General features: G+C 40.2%; 1 protein-coding gene across 2 annotated transcripts in view; it reads left to right on the top strand.

Annotated features, from left to right (window-relative positions):
- The first annotated feature begins 4847 nt into the window (after positions 1–4847).
- RABEP1 (rabaptin, RAB GTPase binding effector protein 1) overlaps positions 4848–20039 on the top strand; it is a 34276-nt gene continuing 19084 nt past the window's right edge. For both annotated transcript variants that reach the window (XM_053454961.1, XM_053454960.1), the window contains exons 1-5: positions 4848–4977; positions 12726–12857; positions 16333–16536; positions 17191–17351; positions 18097–18216. In XM_053454961.1, coding sequence (XP_053310936.1) covers positions 4944–4977; positions 12726–12857; positions 16333–16536; positions 17191–17351; positions 18097–18216 — 651 coding nt within the window. In that variant the 5' untranslated portion in view covers positions 4848–4943. The remainder of the gene's footprint in view (positions 4978–12725; positions 12858–16332; positions 16537–17190; positions 17352–18096; positions 18217–20039) is intronic.

Genomic DNA, 20039 nt, shown 5'->3' with positions numbered 1-20039 from the left:
GTTATAACAACCAATTATCAATGTCCAAGACCAAAATGCATGTAATATTACTGTTTATGGGAGGCCTGTCACTTTTAACCGATAGACAAAGAAAAAACACATGCCATGTATTTAAAAACCTATTCCGCAAATACCATTCACATTGCTTTTAAATATATTGTGAATGCTTTTGAAGTTTAATCTTTTAATTACACTGTTTAAGTTTCAAGCATCTCACTCAATGTTGAATGATGGGATGCAAATAATATGACTCTGTAGTAGGTTTATGGATTATAGCAGTCATTCTTTTTTTAAGCAACAGAACCTTAGGTCTGATTGCACAAGAATTCTGTATTATTTTTTCATACCTACTTAACGCCACAGATGCTAGGCTTATATTTATAAGTACAACAGAGCATACTGTGCTAAGCGTTACACAAGATGGCAACCAACAATTTAACTCTGTGATTAATAGTTCCAAAGTGCATGCATATTACTGTTCTTCAAGCCCTGGGGGTATTTTGAGTTGTAGCCAAGTATTTGTTACATTTGACTTATATCTGGCTAACCAGTATGTTAGCGGGACTGGCGGGTCATGTGATGGGCAAATAACCCTTATACCAGTTATTATAGAGGAACTAAATACAGCTGCTGTTAAAGAAATAGTTATGCTTCTACTTTTTGGTTTAAATGCCAACTCCTGTTTGTGATCTGTGTGAGATCACAATAGGGAAGTTCAGATGTACATAGCTATTTGTCAAGAGACAGACACACATATAGTATAAGAGTGTGTTACAAATGGGTTGATTCAGTAAATAGTAAGTTTTAGGAGAGGGTTGAAGTGGAAAGAAACATTTCATCTCAAGAAACTACATACACATTTTACCAATTCTCATGTTTATTCAAGCGTGCTTACAGAATTTCCCATAGAAATCGTAATTTTACTGACTGATAATTGCTTTAATAAAGCATTGTTTATGAATTTGTCCCTTATGATGGTTAAGAGGGTTTAGGTCTGCATGCATATGTGTAAACTGCTCAACTATGTTAATTCTCCAGCCTAACAATACCCACATGAAAATGGCTTGGTCAGCGAGAAAATCAATCTAGCATAGAGTACAGGGGTAGCTAAAGCAGTTACATACAACAGTACAGGATTTGCATGGGTAACATTTACTCTTTATTTACTATTTATTTATTGCCTCTCTCCACAGTGCCCATACCCCTAATGCCTTCCACCAGGGATTAACTTGAGTGTGGGATTTCTTTTACATCCCTCCCCCACACACATACTAACACACAGGCTCATCCTAACACTGGTTCAATCTTATATTCACACACACACTTTTCCTCTCCTCTCTTCCTTTCCCAGTTACCACTAGACACTACTAGACACTATACTCACCCCTGACACTCAAACACTATACACTAACACGTTAACATGAAATAAAAGCACACACTCATGCTAACACCATTCATGAACACACATTCTAATGCCTTACAGTAATGTTCATTCATGCTAACAGCATACAGTAACACACTACTACTGATGGGTCAGATAACCAAGGTCAAATGCTAATGCTTGCAAAACAACTTTCTGGATTACTAAAATGAAAGTAGTTTGTGAAGGCCTGCAACTTTACATTTCCAAAAGTACTTGCATGTCCTTGCCTGAAACTTGCAAAATTACCCTGAGCGCTGCAATACATATGAAATAAATATAAGAAAGTACATGGGTCACTAGGACTTCCTATTATCCAAGTAGAAGCAAATATTAGCCTATTTTCCCCCATTCATGCACAAACGAGCATGGGATAATTAAATAAACTTGGAGTGGGATTTTATTGACCAGTCTGTGGGTCAGTTTTTTTCTTTCTCAAGGCGGTGGCATTTGGCCGTGCCCATTCTCCACCTACTTTCGTCCAACTCCACCTCCACCTCAGGCTTTCCTATGAGGAAAGGGGAGGGCCAATCAGCAGTGAATCATAAAAGGGGGGGGTTATTATTTATTGTTTTATATAGCACCATCATATTCTGCAGAGCTATACAATGGGTAAACAGGACATAACAAGTAGCATGCAACACAGCAATTTGACTTACAGAAACAACAGGTAAGGAGGGCTCTGGTCAAACAAGCTTACAATCTAGAGTGAGTTAGGGTAAAAAAAGAGGTAAAAGTTCCACTGTTAGGAATAGACCAGCCACACAGAAGAGACTATTTAGAGATGAGTCAGGAGATGTAAGTAGGGAAACTGCTATAAAGAGCTTCAAAGATAAGAGTCAGGATTTTTAAATGAATCCTGAAGAGTACAGGCAGCCATTGAAGAGACTGGCACAGGTGTGAGGTATAACCCGATGGGAAAAAAAACCTGCCAGTAATGTTCATGGTGAATTGTAGAGGGTTGATGGGTATGGGTGAGATCAGCAAAGACAGGGTTACAACAGTCTAGGTGGGAGATAATGAGGGCATGGACAAAAGCCCTGGTGGCATCTTGCGTTAGGAAGGGACGAATGTGGAATTTTTTTTTAAGATAAAGACTGCAGTTTTTTAAGACAGACTGGATGTGAAAGAGTGACACCAAGACAGGGAGCTCTAAATACAATACATATATTCAAGGTGTATGACAAGATGAGAATTGATAGACTAAGACAAACCGATACATTAGGTGGAGAGAGCCCTGCTCGCAAGCTTACAATCGTACTACTAATTATTAGTAAAGGCAGTCTCAGTAAATTGCCGGAAGCGGAATCCAGGTTGAATGGGTCGCGTAAGGAGGTGAAGTTAAGAAGTTTAGTAAGTTGGGTGTATACAATTATTTAAAGAAGCTTGGAGGCGAGAGTAAGTTGGGTAATTGGACAGGTAAGTCAGGTGCAGAGAGGGCTTTTCCAAGATAGGAGTTATGGTAGCATGCTTGAAGAGGAAGTGGACAGATCCAGTAGAGACTGAGAGGTAGCTAGTGTAGGAACAAGAGTAGATTGGAGAGACTGAATAAGGTGAAAAGGGATCAGATCAAGGGGACATGTGGTTGGACAAGAGGAAAGGAGAAGAGCATGAACCTGGAATGGCAGTGGAGCAATCCCAATAAATAGTAGGCAGCAGTCGGTGACAGTTCAGTAGAGTACGGGTCTCACATGTTTTCAAAATATTGGGAGGTTGAAGGAAAATGTGAAGGTAGGTTTCATAGTTAACGAGATTGGTGGTAAATGGAGCTCTCAACTTTACATGGCTCTGTTGCATCACTCCCCATATTAAGCATGTTTCACTACAAAATGTGCATTGCGGAAACATCCAGACCACCAGACTGTTTAGGACAAGTAAAAGAAAAAGGAACATTCCTGGGAACCCTTAGTGTAAATGTAAATATTCTTAAGGACTACATAAACTGTAGTTGGCACTCTCCTCCATCATCATTTATTTAGATTTAATTATATTATCTGGACATCCTAATTAGTGCTTTTGTCACTAACACATGAAAGTAATAATCCCTGCTTCAAGATATGAAACTTTATTGAGAACATTTTCACCACTTGAGAAATGTTAGCACCATTATTAGAATAATTGTGTTATCATCATTAGCAAGTCACTTTAACAGAATCATCAAAATGTATTTATATTAAGTTCCCAGATATAGCCATGACCTTTCTCCATGTGTGTATTTTGCTTTTGATCTTAGTGGGCCTATAAAGAACAACATATTACATGTATCAAACTTATACTTCCCTATGGGGTTTGACATGGGCGACCTAGCTCCTGACACAGCAAAAGCCAAGTCAAACCAAGTTAGACCCTGAGCTTATGTTAACAAGTTGATTGCAATCTAAACTACACTAGGACCAAATTACTAAACAAGAGTGGAGTATAAACTGACTTGGGTCTAGCTCAAACTCTTCTACTCCCCCAGCTATATTATGACAAAATAATAATATTTGCACAAATATCCTATAGTCATTAGTGTCAACTCAAAAGGGTCAACTTGTATACCTCAAAGCATTTTGGGTCTCCTAAAACTCTGGGCCTGATTATGGTGGCCAGGTGTCCAATTCTCAGGGGGTAGTCCACGATTAAAGCTTCTGATCCTGGTTTCTGTTCTTTTTACAGAATTGCCCCTTGAAACCCTCTTATGTGTAACGGTATATTATATATCAAATGGCGTGAAAGGTATTCACCATAGTCAACAACATTTACAATGACTATAAAACGACATGTTCTGTGAGTTTGGAAAAGGTCCAAGGGCTTAAAAAGTTCAGAAGCACTGATCTAGTGGACAGATCACACTGGATAGGAGACAGGGCTTTGACCTGACTTTTCGTGATCTAAAAGAGCTAAGTGGGCGCATTAAGTAGGGTATTCAGAAGAATAATGTATATTATTTACATAGTTTCATTTCTAAACACATTTTATGCTGCTTTTATGCACATTATAATGACTTTTAGGGCTGTAGAACACAGTACACTTTTAGCCAGCAAACCTAGAAAAGAGTGACATCAGATGAGTAGAGACAAAGGAATTTGAGGCCAAAGAGGGACTGTACCTCCTAAAAATTGGGACGTATGTATAACTCAGGTGAGGAATTCTGACAGTCACAAATATAAAAGTATTAATGGGTCATTTAATATTTGGTTACATACCATTTCCTTATATTAGCACGTATATACCATAGACAACAGTTTAAGTATGTATTAAATTTATTTAATGAATTGATTAATGAGTTTACTTTCTGTAATTAACAGTTCGCTTCACCCTTTTCCGGGAGAAACCATTAATCCCATGAGCTCTAACTAAAAGGTTCCCTTCCCTGCCCGACACAAACATGGCGGTCTTGGGAGCACTACCTTTGTCAGCGTCACGCCCAGCTCCGTCATCGCGCTGCCTGTCACGCTGTCAGGATGACGCGGTGCTGGAGGATGCCGAGGCCGAGCTTACTGCTCTAGGTCCCCGAATCTAGATCCGTCTGGGGCCAGGGATGGCGGACCCGGATCCTGCTGCACACATGGACGGTAAATCTCTTTCTATTCAGTCTCGGCCCTGGCGGATAGGACGGCATAACGGTGCGGCCCGAACACACCCGGGTTTAACCCCCCCCCTGTCCAGCGGGGAAATGGGGAGAGGGGGCGGGTACATAAAGCAGTACACCTGGTATCCCTTGACAAGCGTATTTGCTGTATCATGTATCTCCTTCCACTGTCTATGTATGTATGTATGTATGAATACATACATACATACATACACACACACACACATACATGTATGTGTGTGTATGTAAATATTTGTGTTCTTCTGTGGGTGTTAACTTAAAGTGACGCTCCAGCCACTATCTGCACTTTAATGCATATGATAGCTACTTGATTCCTTTACATTATCATGGTGTCCCCTTTGCCAATGCATGGGGGGATTCTGCAGCCTCTTTTACAACCCCCCCCCCCCGGCTGTAGAGTGCATCTCCTTCCACGTGATATAAGTACCACCAATCCGCACTTTTTCGAAACCTCCTGCGCACGTGTGGGAAACTGTCCCATTGATAGAAATTGGAGCGCTTTTCTGCCAATGATTGGCTGCTTCAGAGTATGGAGGTGGAGGACAGCTGCAAGGCTGCAGCTTCTACTTTAGATATTTTTAAATATACGTTCTATAGTAGTGCTATCGGTGCAGCAAACTGTCCCTTTTACTCTTCATGGGGTAGTGGAAATCATAGAAGGGACAAAGCAAGCGATATGGATATGTGCTAATTTCTTAAACAATTCATCCCAAATGATGCCAATTCACCCTGCAGCTATTCGGATCTGCGCGGGTAGAGATATAACTATCCCAGGTAATAGTTGTATATTTAGGGGCTCTGTCCCGATTTCATACACCTGTATAAAAATGGCAATAAAGGAATTTAGCATTAGTTGCCAAAGTAATTTTAGCTGTGTTCTAGTTTGTGAAATCTTTGGCTCCTTGAAGCAGGCTAAACCAGTCTACTTTGGCAGCTACCAGAGCTAGCACAACTTGGGAGGTTTGTGGCAATGCTGACTGACGTGGAGGAAAATAATCTAATTACATTTGGTATGCAACACCGGGACAAGTATTATCTGGGTAGAATACCTGATGCCATGTAATGAGAAGGCCATTGTAAACACATGGCATGTCATCATAGTTGGGATATGTTCCCTCAAGATTGTAAGCTTGCGAGCAGGGCTCTCTCCACCTAATGTATCGGTTTGTCTTAGTCTGTCAATTCTCGTCTTGTCATACCCCTTGAATATATGTATTGTATGAAGCTCTGGGTAAATTGTTGGCGCTATATAAATAAAAGATATGTTCCAATAGGCAATTAGCTGTTATAAAACTGGACTGATGGAGCCCAATCTGTGTAGTGTTCTATATATGTCTTCGATTTGACCTTGTTGCCAGTTTGTACTAAAGTTTGTCCTGCCTGGCCTCTGGTAAATGTTCCATTTTAAAATATTACACAAAAATGGCAGACAGAGGTATTTGGCCAAGCCTCTTATTTCCATCTGAAGATTAGGCTCTGTAGACTTACATTGGACTATTTGTTCTTCACCATCTAATCAATCTCCCGAATCCAGTTAAGTAGCATATACTACATGGTAACTTTGTGAACTGTATTAAACTGCACCTTTTATGTGAAATAAGCAATTTACGGGTGTGATTTAACAAGGAATAGAAGCAGTGTAGTCAAATACGTTAATGCTTTGTAAGTGTGACTGCATGGAATAAAAGCCTACTTTGTTTCTTCCAGATAATAACGGGAGAACAGTGGCCTGGATAATGTAGCATCTTCTTTCATGTAACCCATAGGTAGTAAGGTTAGGATTCGCACTTATTGCATATGCAATAACGGAAGGCTTATAGTAAATGTTAATTATGAAGCAGCAGGTGTTGTAAAGGGTTATTGATCTGGTACACAATAAGTGGTGATAGCATCCTCCCTGTACCATTTGACAAAACAATTTCACTAGCGTTATCAAATCTGAAAGTTATTCAATGGCACAATTTGTAAATGTAATATACACCTTAACACATCCGGACTGTGCGACTGCTATTGCTAGTCCAAATGTTACCGTGGGCTGCTAATGTACACACACTGGCATGCAAGCATGTGCTGCATTAACGGACGTGCGGCTCATCTGCTTACATTTCAATCACGCGTTATGACACGGTGAGATTAGGCATGGAAAATGCTGGCTGCTACCTGGAAAGCATTTAATTGCATTATTGGTGCATGTGCCCGTTAATGACGTCATGGAATTTATTGATGAGCTAAGGGTAGTTTCGCCAGTAGAGGATGTAGGTGGGTAAGCTACCTATGCTTGAAAATATTAACAGCCCCTCTGCCGTATCTTTTGTCTAATCTCCCAATTTCTTGGGTTGGGTACTGAAATATTGCATGAAGCGTGGATGCCCCCCGCTCACCGATACAGTGGGCTAGGTACAAGTGTGGCTAAAAACTGATTAGCCACCTTTTTTGATTTTGTACTGATTATTCACCTCTTTGAAATGTCTACCTTGTTTACCGGAGGACTGTGGCAGAGCCGTGATTCTAAGTACTGTTGAATGTCCACACCTTTCTCAGAAATAATGCCTTAATACAAAGCTTTTTCTTAATTATCAAGAGACACAAAAGCAGACGGTGAAAGGCTGATGCCATGATAAAAGCTTCTCGTTAGAGCAAAGAAAAACTCAGAAGATGTTTTCCTAACATGCTAGAGAGCTTCATAATTGTGTTGACTGGAACAGCAACTTTAATTATGCAGACTCCATGCAAATGTGTAAGAGTAGCTGTGTACCTGCGGTTGGGACTGCCAGGAAAGACACGGCATCAGAAGTCTGACATTAATGACCGTGTCTTCTGGCACCTTCTTTTTGGACTGCACCTATATGGACATAGCCCAACTTCCCTACAGGCAACTGGAAAAATGATGTTCTTAAAGGGACAGTCCAGCCATCGTGTACAGCTTTAAAATAACACCCCCCCCCTCCAGTGCAAATGTATGATGGGATTATTGAGAATCCCCTTCCTTGCCTATGCACCGTGCAATATTCTCACCACCAGCCAGCTCCAGTGCTGAATCAAGATAGCGTTAGCTGATCTCACAAGAACCCCCACTTACATAGAACTCTGTTCATTTCCGGCAGCCAAAACTGGTGCGGAGCTGGGACTGCAGAGGCGTCGCATTTTAAGGACTTTAATTTAAAAATGGATTTCGTGTCCAGTATGGATATAATACGTTGCTCTCTTGCTCCATTATGCATAGGGAAGGAGAGATGAATAGTCCTCTGTGCTACACAACATGGTGATACACTTAATGATTTACAATCTAAAGATCCCTCTACATCCCTGTAGGGCTCTTGGCTCATTTTATTTTTTTTGCATTCTTTGCATTCTTCCAAGTTGTATTGAACAATGCATCATTATCTGCAGCAAGATGATCATGATATCACACTGTACTGTTTGAAGCCACAACAGAAGTATCTTATATTGCCTTTCAATGCAGTAGGGTACAGCATGTTGTGAGTTATGTTTTTTGACTCTCTGGCAGAGAAATGTATTTGTATGAGCCTTTCTACGGGGATATTCTAAAAACGCTGAACTGTGAGTGCAGCAAAGTATGTGAAGAATTTAAATTTTATGTGTATGTGCAACGTTCGCTTGGGGCAAATTACCTACTGGTTTCAAAGAATTGGAAAATAATTATGAAGCTGTGTAGGAGCTTAAAGCAGAAGTTGTGGTCGCTTCTGTTAAAGGGGCAGTTTAATGTCGAATACAGCCTCGCTGTAAGTGCTTTAATACAAGTTATGTGCCTTAGGAAAAAAATAAGGAATTAAGTATTTATCTTTTAGGAGAAGCTGTATTGCGCTGTCCTCTCTGTTGGTCCAACCTTTTTTGTCACTTCTGTCTACTTGAAGGTCACCTGGAGCTCTTTTGCCGGCCGGTGAGCCTGTGCACCAGCAAGCGGGGCTGGACTAGCGATTCTCACGCAGTGGGCATATCCAGCTTCTGGCCGACGGCTGATCAGGTCAATGTGCGGTGCTCTCTGTGCCCGCAGGGAAGTAGAAGTCAAGATGCAAAAAGGCAAATCTATAGGAGGGTATATTCTAATAAATCCCTCTGTGCATTTGCCCAGGAGCGTGTTATATTAACGGGGGCACTTCTGGTGTGTATGTTAAAGTGCATATGATGACAGTTTAAGGGAATTCAGCATTACTGTATTAAATTCATACCCACTTCTGATGAGAAATTGTATCCCGATTGACAGAGGTGGGATAGCTGACTGGTAGCTTGAATATCTTTCTCTCGATTTGTTCTTTTTTAGGAAAACTTTCTAGCTGGAGATGGTTTCTTCGTGCTTTTGGTATTCATAGCAAATCCTTCTCATACCAAGCAGGAAAATCATAACTTGTATATTTAATGGTAAATAAGAAAAATACTTCAATTTATGTAAAGTCGGAGGCAGACAGATAATTATTAACAACCTTTGGCAGTTCATGTACATCTGCCTAGAAAATCCTACTTTCCATATGTTCATCAGCGTGCTTTATAGAATATTTGAATATTTTGTTAGATTAAAATGCCTTTACATAACAGACAAGTTTTACTCCATGAATAATTCACATGCTTTAGAAAAGGAACAGGCGCTTTCAGCTAGTATTACCTCCTATGTCGATGATCTGGAGTTGAAATACCCAATAATTGCATTTCATTAACTGATTCAGCGAGACAAAACTTCACCACCTATAATTTGTTTTAAAATGTATTGTAAAATATACATTAAATATATTGCTGACCAAATCTATAGACTTTTTTGGATGCCGTAATGAGCATTCCACCGCTGCAGGAAGGTTTGTGCCGTATTCCTTTTTTCCGTACTATAACTGCGTTCTTGGTTTTGTGGCACACGTTTCTAGCTTTAAATACCCCGTTTCAGCACTGCATCTTGTTTACTTTATAAAAGTTATCCGCATCTTTCATGTTCATTTTTTCCCCTAGTTTTCCATAGTCTTCCGTTTTCACATCATGATGAGCATAAATGTCCTCTAAAGTGTAATGCAGCGCTTTGAGACTTCACTATGATCATTTACCTGCTAAACTATAGTTGTAGTGCAGAAAATGTAAGTGCTTGTTAAAAAATAAAAAAAAAAGCATTTATGAGAATGTAACAAAATACCTGTTTATCAAGGATACCAAAATGCATCCTGTCATGTTGATTCTGTGGCATCTTTTTTAGTAACGAATACAGTAAACCACCTACATGCTAGGTGCTTACTGTGAGGCCTTTTTGTGTTGATTCAGCTCATTGACTTCACATTATATCTTAAGCTTGACTGGCCCTGTATAATGTATCGTTAAATACACACTGAAGCATGCACTATACAGGGCCAATTTACACCGCTTGCTGGAGAAACTTGCTATTGTTGTCCCCTCATAATGAATAAACCCCTCTGTGCTGGATTTGTTGTGGGGTTTACAGATTAACTTTTTATTTATTTGTTGGTAAATCCAGGTGAGTTAAAACCTTTCTATGCACATGGTGCGAGGCGCAAATCCTTCGATGTAATTTGTACCAAGATACTTGTAGAGATTGTACTGTGGTTTTGATGTCTGATCTTCACAGGAAGTATCAGAGATAAAACTTCGCAAAACCGTATGCAGAAGATAACCCACCAAAACTCAGTTGCCATGCCTTTAATAACAGTTCAGAGAATGTAGTGCTCAAGGTGACCAAAAAAAGAATCGGTTTGTGAAATGAACAAATTTGAAGCCTTTCCATTCCTTGCAGAAAGGGCAGTGAGGCGTATGATCCTCTTAAAGTGGATCTTGTGATTGCAGAGAGTACTTTTTTGTTTATTAGAAATTGATCTTTTTCACATTGGTCAGCGAGCAGACTCACAAGTACTGCTGGTTAAATTGTTTTTTTGTATTTTATAGCAGTAAGATAATATTACAAGTTGTATTAGCCACCTGCATTCACCAAGGTTAACGGCTGTCGCATAGTAAATTTGTCAAATGCTTCCTTTGTTTCCATGTTGGTTTCACGGTTTGTGTAGCTGCGGGGGATGCAGCTGGGCCGTGACATGGCTTCCTGGTGCTACCATAGCAGATACTGGTCTAATAAAATCATAGGGGGGATTATGGCCGCCGAAGGTCAAACTAACTCACTCTCAGCCCCACATAGTTACATCCCTGCACTCGCTTCATCAGGGTGGCTTGTACTTTTGTTTTTGTTTTGTTTTTTAAACCTAATGATAAATATGATTTCCATGTTTTGTTATGATGGTTGAATCCTGCTGGTAGAGTTAAAATGACTTTCTCGCCTAGATTTAATCTTTCTTTTAATCCGATTTGGCACCAGATTATTGTAAGAAATCGTGGTAACTGTGAACTAAGGAAACTTGTTTTTCTGCTTTTTTTCTTCTTCTTTGTAATCATTGTCCACCTTTTAAGTGACACTCCAGCCATCATATGTACTTTAATCCATTTTTGTGTTCCTCTTGGAAATGCATGGAAGGATTCCGGATAATCCCCCCTCTCCACACATTTACTTTTTTCCTAGGCTTGCAGGAGATGTTTGGCATCACCTAGTTGCCAAAGCACATGCACAGTTTTCTCACCTCCAGCCAGCTCTGGCTCATACAGTGGCTTTGGAGGGTCCAATGAGGCCCCCCTGCTCATGTGCAGGAAGCACTCCCACTTCGGGATTCCAGCACTTTCTCGCCACTCATTGGCTGCTTCACGCAGCCGCAAGTGGGGCAATAACAGGGCCATGGTGCTGCAGCTTCTCTTTAAGGCAAGTACCCCCCCCATACAGGTTAACTTAGAGTCCAAAGTTATTTCTTGAAGGGAAACTCAGACCAAACAATTATTACAAGTAGCAGCTTTTTTTAATCTTTTTGCATAATGTTTCTAGGCCAGTGTAAATTAGCTATTTGTGTGTCCTAGATGTTACCTTAGCACAGTCCGCTAGACAAACGCCCTGACTGGTTTCGGTCTATTCACCATACCATCAAAGCCTAGTTAAATCAGTGAGATTTCCAAGTCTCATTTAATTAAATTATGCATTTATACAGGGCGACCTCAGCCCTTCTTGCTGGAGAAACCCGCCAGCATTGGCCCTTCATAATTTAATATTGAAATGAGGACCTTAAACCACAACTCTTTTTTTTCAGACCTTCCTGCCAACTCTACTGAGTAGACCCTCTTGTAATACTGGCTGTGATAAACAATAGAATGGCTTAGTCTTAATCATCCGGGCAAACTCTTTGACCAATGAAAGCCTAAGGAAGGACAGACTTCCTCATCAACTTTATTGAAACAAAATGTGCTAAAACCAGGTTTTTGTCCATGCCAACCAGCTCAAGGACTTTCTTCTCCCGATAGGACTTCCTATTAAGTTGATTTACGAGTGGTAGCATGTTCAAAATATTGAATGCAAAAATATAGGGGCTTGCTCAGCAAGATGCTACTATGTTCAGCCATCATTGGAAGTCTTCACATACATGGCTTTTTATAACATCCTCTACTAGATTACATGTAGCTTTGTCTTGATGACTGGTGGTTTTCTGAGGAAAAGCTTATTGCTGTGTTTTTATTTTATGCGACTCGATGGGAAGGATTAATTTAGATGACCTCTTAGACTGTTCTTGGTGTATTGATGGTATGAATGTTAATATGTATAACAATGATGCAGAATGTATTTGATTTTAATGTGCCTTCTAAACGTAAGCCTTTTGTCTGTCACCATAGTGTCTGCTCTCCAGCAGCGGGTCGCCGAACTGGAGAGAAATAATGCAGAGTTTCTTCGGACTAAACAACAACTTGAACAGGAATTTAATCAGAAGAGAGCAAAATTCAAAGAGTTGTACTTGGCAAAAGAAGGTAACCTGGTGCATTTTACCCTTTTTGTTGCGTCTGGGCACAATAAATATATTTAACATCCATAATGGCTGAATTTAACTGGATCTAAGGTAAGCCCTGCTGAAAAATTCTACGGGTAAATGTGCACTCTACTGCCCCAAACACCCTCACCATACACAAATGAATATTTAAGTATTTTGTGAGGACTTTTAAAATGACTTTGTAAAACCTTTTTACTTGAAAAATGGTGCTGCATAACTCCCCATCCACTGGCAGGTCAGTACTCCTATTGAAATCATGGCATGCACACAGAGAATCTCGGTATACCCTCCGGAAATCCACCGGAGCTGACCTGATGTGGGAGTCATGTATGTGGATGAAGACAGGTCCTGTGGGATGGCTTTGCAAGACAAATGAGCTTGGCATGGTGAAATGTATAGACAGGATTCTGATGAATCCTCTTATGCCTTTGAGTGAATAAAACATTAATTACAATGTAACAGTACCATATGCAATTAAGTGTACATGGGCACTGGAGTGTACATTTAAAAGCCGCTCTGATAGTTATGTTTTTAAGTCTATTTATCAATTCATGCAAAGGCATCCAGACTTCGGTATTGCGCTGAAGTCTATGGGTACAGTTCTAAAGGAAGCGACAGACTATATGGATATATCTGGTATGTATAATAAATAGATATGTATAGAATGCCCATTGGGCTTGATCAGCATTTTGGAAACCCACACAGTAGTGCAAGCAATATACGGGAGCTAAGAAGGGTGGAGGTTCAGGCCAGCTTTTGCAGTTTATGCAGTGGTGGGTCCTGTTATCTGATGCTGTAAACAGAAGAGGAAGTGAAGCCATCATAAATGTAGATTAGTAGAAGTACAATACATCACTATGACTTTGAGGGTTATAGTGAAATATGTCAAATGACACTGAGACCCAAAGTTGAACTAGCTGGGCTTCATAGAACAGTATATGATATATGAAGGTAACCAAGCTGATCACATTCAGCTACAATCTCATTTTCTGCTTTTAAAGTCTGCTTTGATTCAGCGTGATAATAAAAATAGAGCTGACGCAGACATTTATAAAGCTGTTTCCTCTAACAGATGATAACAAAGTGCAAGTCAGAATAAAAATAAAGATTGAATTTCCCTTGGGGTTATCTCTCGCTTCCTGCATTTGCCATATAGTTGTGTGTGATTAGCAGAGTTAGCTCATGCGCATTTGTGAACTAAATGATTGTCCTCTAATATATTCTGGAAGGATGTTGTCAGCTGTACACTGAAGGCTATACTGCGTTTTTTTTTTTGTTTGGTTTTTTTTTATGTCCTTATTGTGAGGTTGACGACTAATTGCTTTACCTTTTTAGTTTTTGTGATTAAGTGATAACACTTATGAGTACATCCTTTTCTTGTACTTGAGCCACTAAATAGAAATGGACTTTGAACTTAGGACAACACTCTGTTTACATGACGCTTCCCACTATAAGTTTTTAATTGTTTTTTTTTTTTTTTATTCCCTCTGTCGGCTTATGGTGATGTGAAGAGTTAATCATACAAGGGGTACATTAATACAGTCCTAGACTAGCCATCTGGCATTCTGGGCAAATGCCCAGTGGACATTGCTCCATCCGAGTGATACTTTGTGCTGCCAATGGCTGGATATGCCTGACCACATGCTGCATAAGCATAAAAACATAACCTGCGCCCTCTTTTATATCCAGCCATCATTCACACTTATGTAATGGGCCAAAGCCACCTTGTCGTCTCAGTCTGGTCCCTCGTTAATGAACTGGTAAGCTGTTAGAAGTAGGGCTGAAACAACTAATCGATAAAATCGATAATGAAAATCGTTGTCAACGATTTTCATTATCGATTAATCGAATCGATTTTTATCGATTATAAAAAAGAGGTTTTTTTCAGAGCAAATGCTCTGAAAAACTCCTCTCCTTATATAATCCGACCTCAAACAGAGATCAGATTATAACACTAGAATCCAGATCCCCCGCAACACTGGGGTCTCTCACTTCCGTCTCTCTCCCCTCTCCCATACACCCCTCTGACTCCTCCCTCTCCCATACACTGCTCTGCCTCTCTCCCGACTCCCTGGTATTTTGTGAACCTCCGTTACTGACAGGCACTTTCACTGCAGCCAGAGTGGTGTATGGGTGAGTTATAGTGGTGTATGGGGGGTATTATGAATTTCAGGGCATATAGGGGGTATAAGGCATATCGATATTAGGCATATCAGGGGGGCATAAAACATATCTGGGGGTAAAAGGTATATCAGGGGGCTCAGTTGCATATAAGGAGTATAAGGCATATCGGGGGCACAGTGGCATATCAGGGGGCACAGTGGAATCTCTGGCATATAAGAGGTATAAGGCATACATGGGGGCAGAGTGGCAAGCTGGGGGTCAGATGTGCATAACTGGGGGCAGTTTGGTAAATAAAAAAAAATTTAACAAGGCTTTTTTCTCAAAGTTTTTATTAAATATGAAAAATAGTTAACATATGAATTAATATTTACTCATAACTTTGTATTAAAACCTACTTTGAGAAACAGTGTTTGGGTTCTTGTAGCTTTTATTATTATGTCAGTAAAATAAGAAGGTGAATAGAGAGAGGCCATTGCAATAAAGAAATGAAAGTGTAAACTGTTTTTTATTACATTATTTTAAATTGAAAAAATAATCGGCCAGCTAATCGATTATTAAAATAATCGTTAGTTGCAGCCCTAGTTAGAAGTAATGTAGACAAAGCTTAAGGGGCTAAGAGCTCCAAATGGCTGATATTAGCACTGGTGAGTTTGCTTTAGACTGATTTACTTCGCTATTCATTATTAAGGGAAAACATTGGTAGGTTCCCCCCATGTAAAGGGCTGTGTTGTCCCTGTATAATGCATCATTCAATGTGTAAGGGCACCTAAACAAAATGTTGCTGATTTAGCTGTACATGTGGGGGGATCAAACAAACAAAACTGTCCTGTAAACCTGTCCTTCAAAAACATGAAAAACTACATAACCTTTTATAAAGCCTTTAGTCTCTTGTACTCTTTAACAATCTACCAAACTCTCAACTTTGCTCCAATCCACCTCAAATATGTTCAAAAATCAGGACAGGCGAACGCATAACTGGAATTTTTTTTTATTCATTTGCACAACCTATACTAATAATAATAATGTGTTGTCTTGTGTATAATTTATTAAAACCTCTAACTCATCGACTGAATAAATAAATGTTGAGGGTAGTCCTAGTGCAGAAGGAATCAAGAGGAAAGGTGCTGAAATCATCGCCAGCCCTTTAGGCCTCTGCTGTCTACCTCCAAAATTGCAAGGGACCAGTAAATTAAACATGAATTATATTTTTTGTAATTTAGATTGTGACGCTGCTGCATGATGGTTTCATGAGAGAAACTTTAATGACCATGTGTAATTGTGTCATTTCTGGTCAAACCTTTTGTTCACCCATCTGGTTCTTTTCCTTGCAGTGGACCTAAAACGCCAGCATGCTGCTGTACAGGCTGCCCAAGAAGAGATCGCGCTGCTAAATGTTCAACTATCACAAGCACGGGCAGACATTGAGAACATCAAGGCAATAGCCACTGTGTCGGAGACCACCAAGCAGGAAGCTATTGATGAAGTGAAGAAACAATGGCAGGAAGAAGTTGCATCCCTTCAAGCAATCATGAAAGGTGCGCATGGCAAGATGTTTGGGTAGAAAAGAGTGTACAAAATGGAATATGGATGTGGCGAATATTAAAGATTAATCGTTTACGTACAATTTTAACCCCTAAAGGACAATGGGCGGTCCCTAAACCCATTAAAAACAATGTATTTTGAGCCCGTACACGTACGGGCTTTGTCATTAAGGGGTTAAATTGGGCGGAGAGTAATGTGTGTGATTATGCAGAGTGGGAGATGGGCACATCACTACATAAGAGTATATGTATAGAATTCATTGTAATTAAGCAACTTGTGAATTTAGGGAAAGGTAGAAGCAAGCGGCATAAATATTACCTACCAAACCTTGCTGTGCATCTTTTTTTTTATCTAGAATGAACAGGAGTAAGTATTTAGTGAATAAATGCTGGATATTTCCAATAGTCATCTCGCTTTGCATTATAAAAGCTAACCCCAGTGACTTCCATGGCCCTGTATACGGCATGTTTAAATATGTTAGATGTCTTGATAGTCACATATGCGTTACACAGGGCCAGCTCTTGCATAGAAATTTGCAGGGGCTGACCTGTTATAAAGTATAGTGAATTCAGGAAGTTGAAACCACAACTGTCTTACCAACTCTAGCTTTAGCGAATTAACCCTTCTTTCACCAAATTTGCTTTTAGAGACCATACGTGACTACGAACTCCAGTTCCATCATCGGCTGGAGCAAGAGCGTGCTCAGTGGGGTCAGTACCGTGAATCTGTCGAGAGAGAGATTGCAGAGCTCAGGAGACGGCTGTCAGAAGGTCAACAAGAGGAGAATCTAGAGAATGATATGAAAAAGGTTTGCTGAATGAGAATACATCACGTTCATAGATTGCCATTAGCTGTCTTGAGACTAAATAGTTTAAATGCCAGTTAAAAGGTCAGCCCCACCATATAGGTTTGACCTTTTTGAAACTCATTTTATTAAAACTGTACGTACAGATTAGGGTATCATGAACAGAGTTAGAAATAATTACATTACATCTTCTCCAGTGTGCTAAGCTGCCTTAGCTGCAGTGACTTGTCTGTGGGGAGGCTCCTGATCAAAAATTTGGTTCTCTCCAGTGAGATTAGAATCTGAATGACATTACTAAGAGTATTAGAAACAGAAACACAGAATTTGATGGCAGATGGGAGCCGTTTTGGCCATCTAGTTTTCCTTTTTTTTTTGATGTAAGACGTGGATCTTAAATCAGTCCTTGTTTAAGATTTAAGCAGCATACAGTGGTAGTTGGCCTTCAGCAAAAGGTGTGGAGGATACATGACTGCCAACATACTGATACTAATGCTTCCAGTACATATGGTCTGTACTATCAAACAGGAGCAAAATGGCATAAGTCCTTCTATTGGTAGAGCAAAGGCACATTCACACCAACACAAGCAGAGCTTGGACAACATTTTGTATTCAGTCAGTGGCTAAACAACCAATACATGAATTGCTAGTCCCCTTATACGCATTGATCTATCTGGTTTAAATAATTATAGCCTTACATGCTCAGTCTGAATCTGGTTTTCATGATACTAACAATGTTTTTTGTTTTTAGGCCCAGGAGGATGCAGAGAAGCTTCGTTCAGTTGTAATGCCCATGGAGAAGGAGATTGGGGCTTTGAATGAAAAACTGACAGAAGCCGAGGAGAAAATAAAAGAGCTGGAGGCATCAAAGGTTGCCAAACTAAACATACACTGTAACATACATGAAGGGCAGTCTGTAGCTGTCATGTAGGCTTTACACCTTTGTTGTATTCTCCCTACATCACAGATCACTGATAACACAGAGTGAAGGGGACTTGGTCAGCAGATACCCAGTGGATATCCTCTAAGAGGTTTCAGAACTGAAACCATTTTAAGGGCTCAAAAAAAAAAACAAAAAAAACCAAACAAACAAACACGTTACAATTAGCTGCCCCACCTCCTCAAGGACTCAGACTGTTGCTCAGTTTATTTTTTCACACCCTAGGCTGGGTCTGTGTGTTGGCTAAGACCTCTAGTTTGGTGGTAATCATGGACCTTATAGCCCCTGGTCAGGCTGATCAGTATTGCCAGATGCTGCAATTCACAAAAAAAAGCCAAAAAGGATTTCCTACCTCCTGTGCAGGTTTGCAGTGCTCTAGTTTTGGTGTATCATAAGTCCCTGGTGTCTGCTTCGGCTCCATTGCTTTCATCCACGGTATCTACTCGGGTTCCCTGACCTGGTTATTGGTGTCCCCATAATACCGTCAACCTGGCACTTCTGCCCACTACCACGTCACTTAGTCCAAAATTCCCTTGGGAAAATTGCCTATGTATCCAGAGCTGTTAGAGCCTGACTAGCTCAGATTGTAAGGCAGCCTGGCAGCCAAAGCTCCCAGAGAAAGCATCTTAAAAAAAAAACATTTCTGCAGTCAGATTGGCTGTTGCTTTCGCAGCTAGAAGAGCGCTATGGCTTAGGGGTTGGAGAACTGACACTGTCAGATTGATCCTTTCTCAGGGGAAGTCCTGTTTGGGGCTTAATTGGAAACTTTGTTAGGCTGCTGGTGGCAAACACTGGATACCCCAGTTAATCCAATGTTAATCGTTTTCAGTTTTAAGCCCTTCCATTTGGCCTGGTGGCTGCGCAAAGACTATTCATGAAAATAATTTCTGTGGTAGCAAGCCATATCAGGAGTCTAGGTATATATGTCAATCCTTACCTAGACGACTCCTGCATGCAAGTTCTCAGCACGATCATCACCATCTTCGTTCTTTAGAAACTAGGATGGCTGGGGAACTGGGAAAAATCTAATCTCGTTCCCTCCAGGCGTATTACCTACCTGTGCTTCATTGTCAACTCGTCTGGTGGGGGGGGGGGGTCTTTTTTTTTTTTTTTTAACCTTAGGACAAGCAAAAGACAAACTGACAGAGCTTATACGTCAGATTCACTTTTGAAAGAGACCAACCTTCCGGACAGCTATGGCACTTTTAGGGAGTATGACAGCATCAAGATATGTCATCCCTTGGGCACTGGCGCACGTGGAACCACTCCAGTTTTAGCTGTTATCTCCTCCCAGCAGTGCCGTAACTGTTTCTGGGTGGTCTAGGTGCTCCCTGCCATTGAGATAGGCACAGCTCTTGAAGCCTTAAAGAGGCACCTGTTTTCATTTTCAAATCAGCATTGTTTTTGTACACTAGGTCTAATGTATTATACTCTTCATTATTTGCAGGATATCAGCCTGTAATGATCCTTCTGATCCTTTACCAGAAACAAAATGAAAAGTTTTGGCTAAAATGAATTGTTGACTCTTGTCAACATCATATCATATGCTTGAATTTTTTTAAAAAAAAATGGTTTAAGTCAAATTTCTAACAGGTCTTTGCAGATATCCACTAGTTGGTTCAGCCTTCTCCAGTCAGAGGGTTCCTGGTAAAATGTGGAAATATCCTCTGATTATGCTAGTGTTAAAATGAGCGAATATAGGTCACTCTCTGATCAAGGAGAAATAACTGAGCATCTAGCCATTTTAATTAAGG

Source organism: Spea bombifrons, chromosome 2 (genome assembly GCF_027358695.1).
Source record: "Spea bombifrons isolate aSpeBom1 chromosome 2, aSpeBom1.2.pri, whole genome shotgun sequence".
Lineage (NCBI taxonomy): Eukaryota > Metazoa > Chordata > Amphibia > Anura > Pelobatidae > Spea > Spea bombifrons.
The sequence above is the reverse complement of the archived record's forward strand: the minus strand, read 5'-3'. Positions and strand labels throughout refer to the sequence as shown.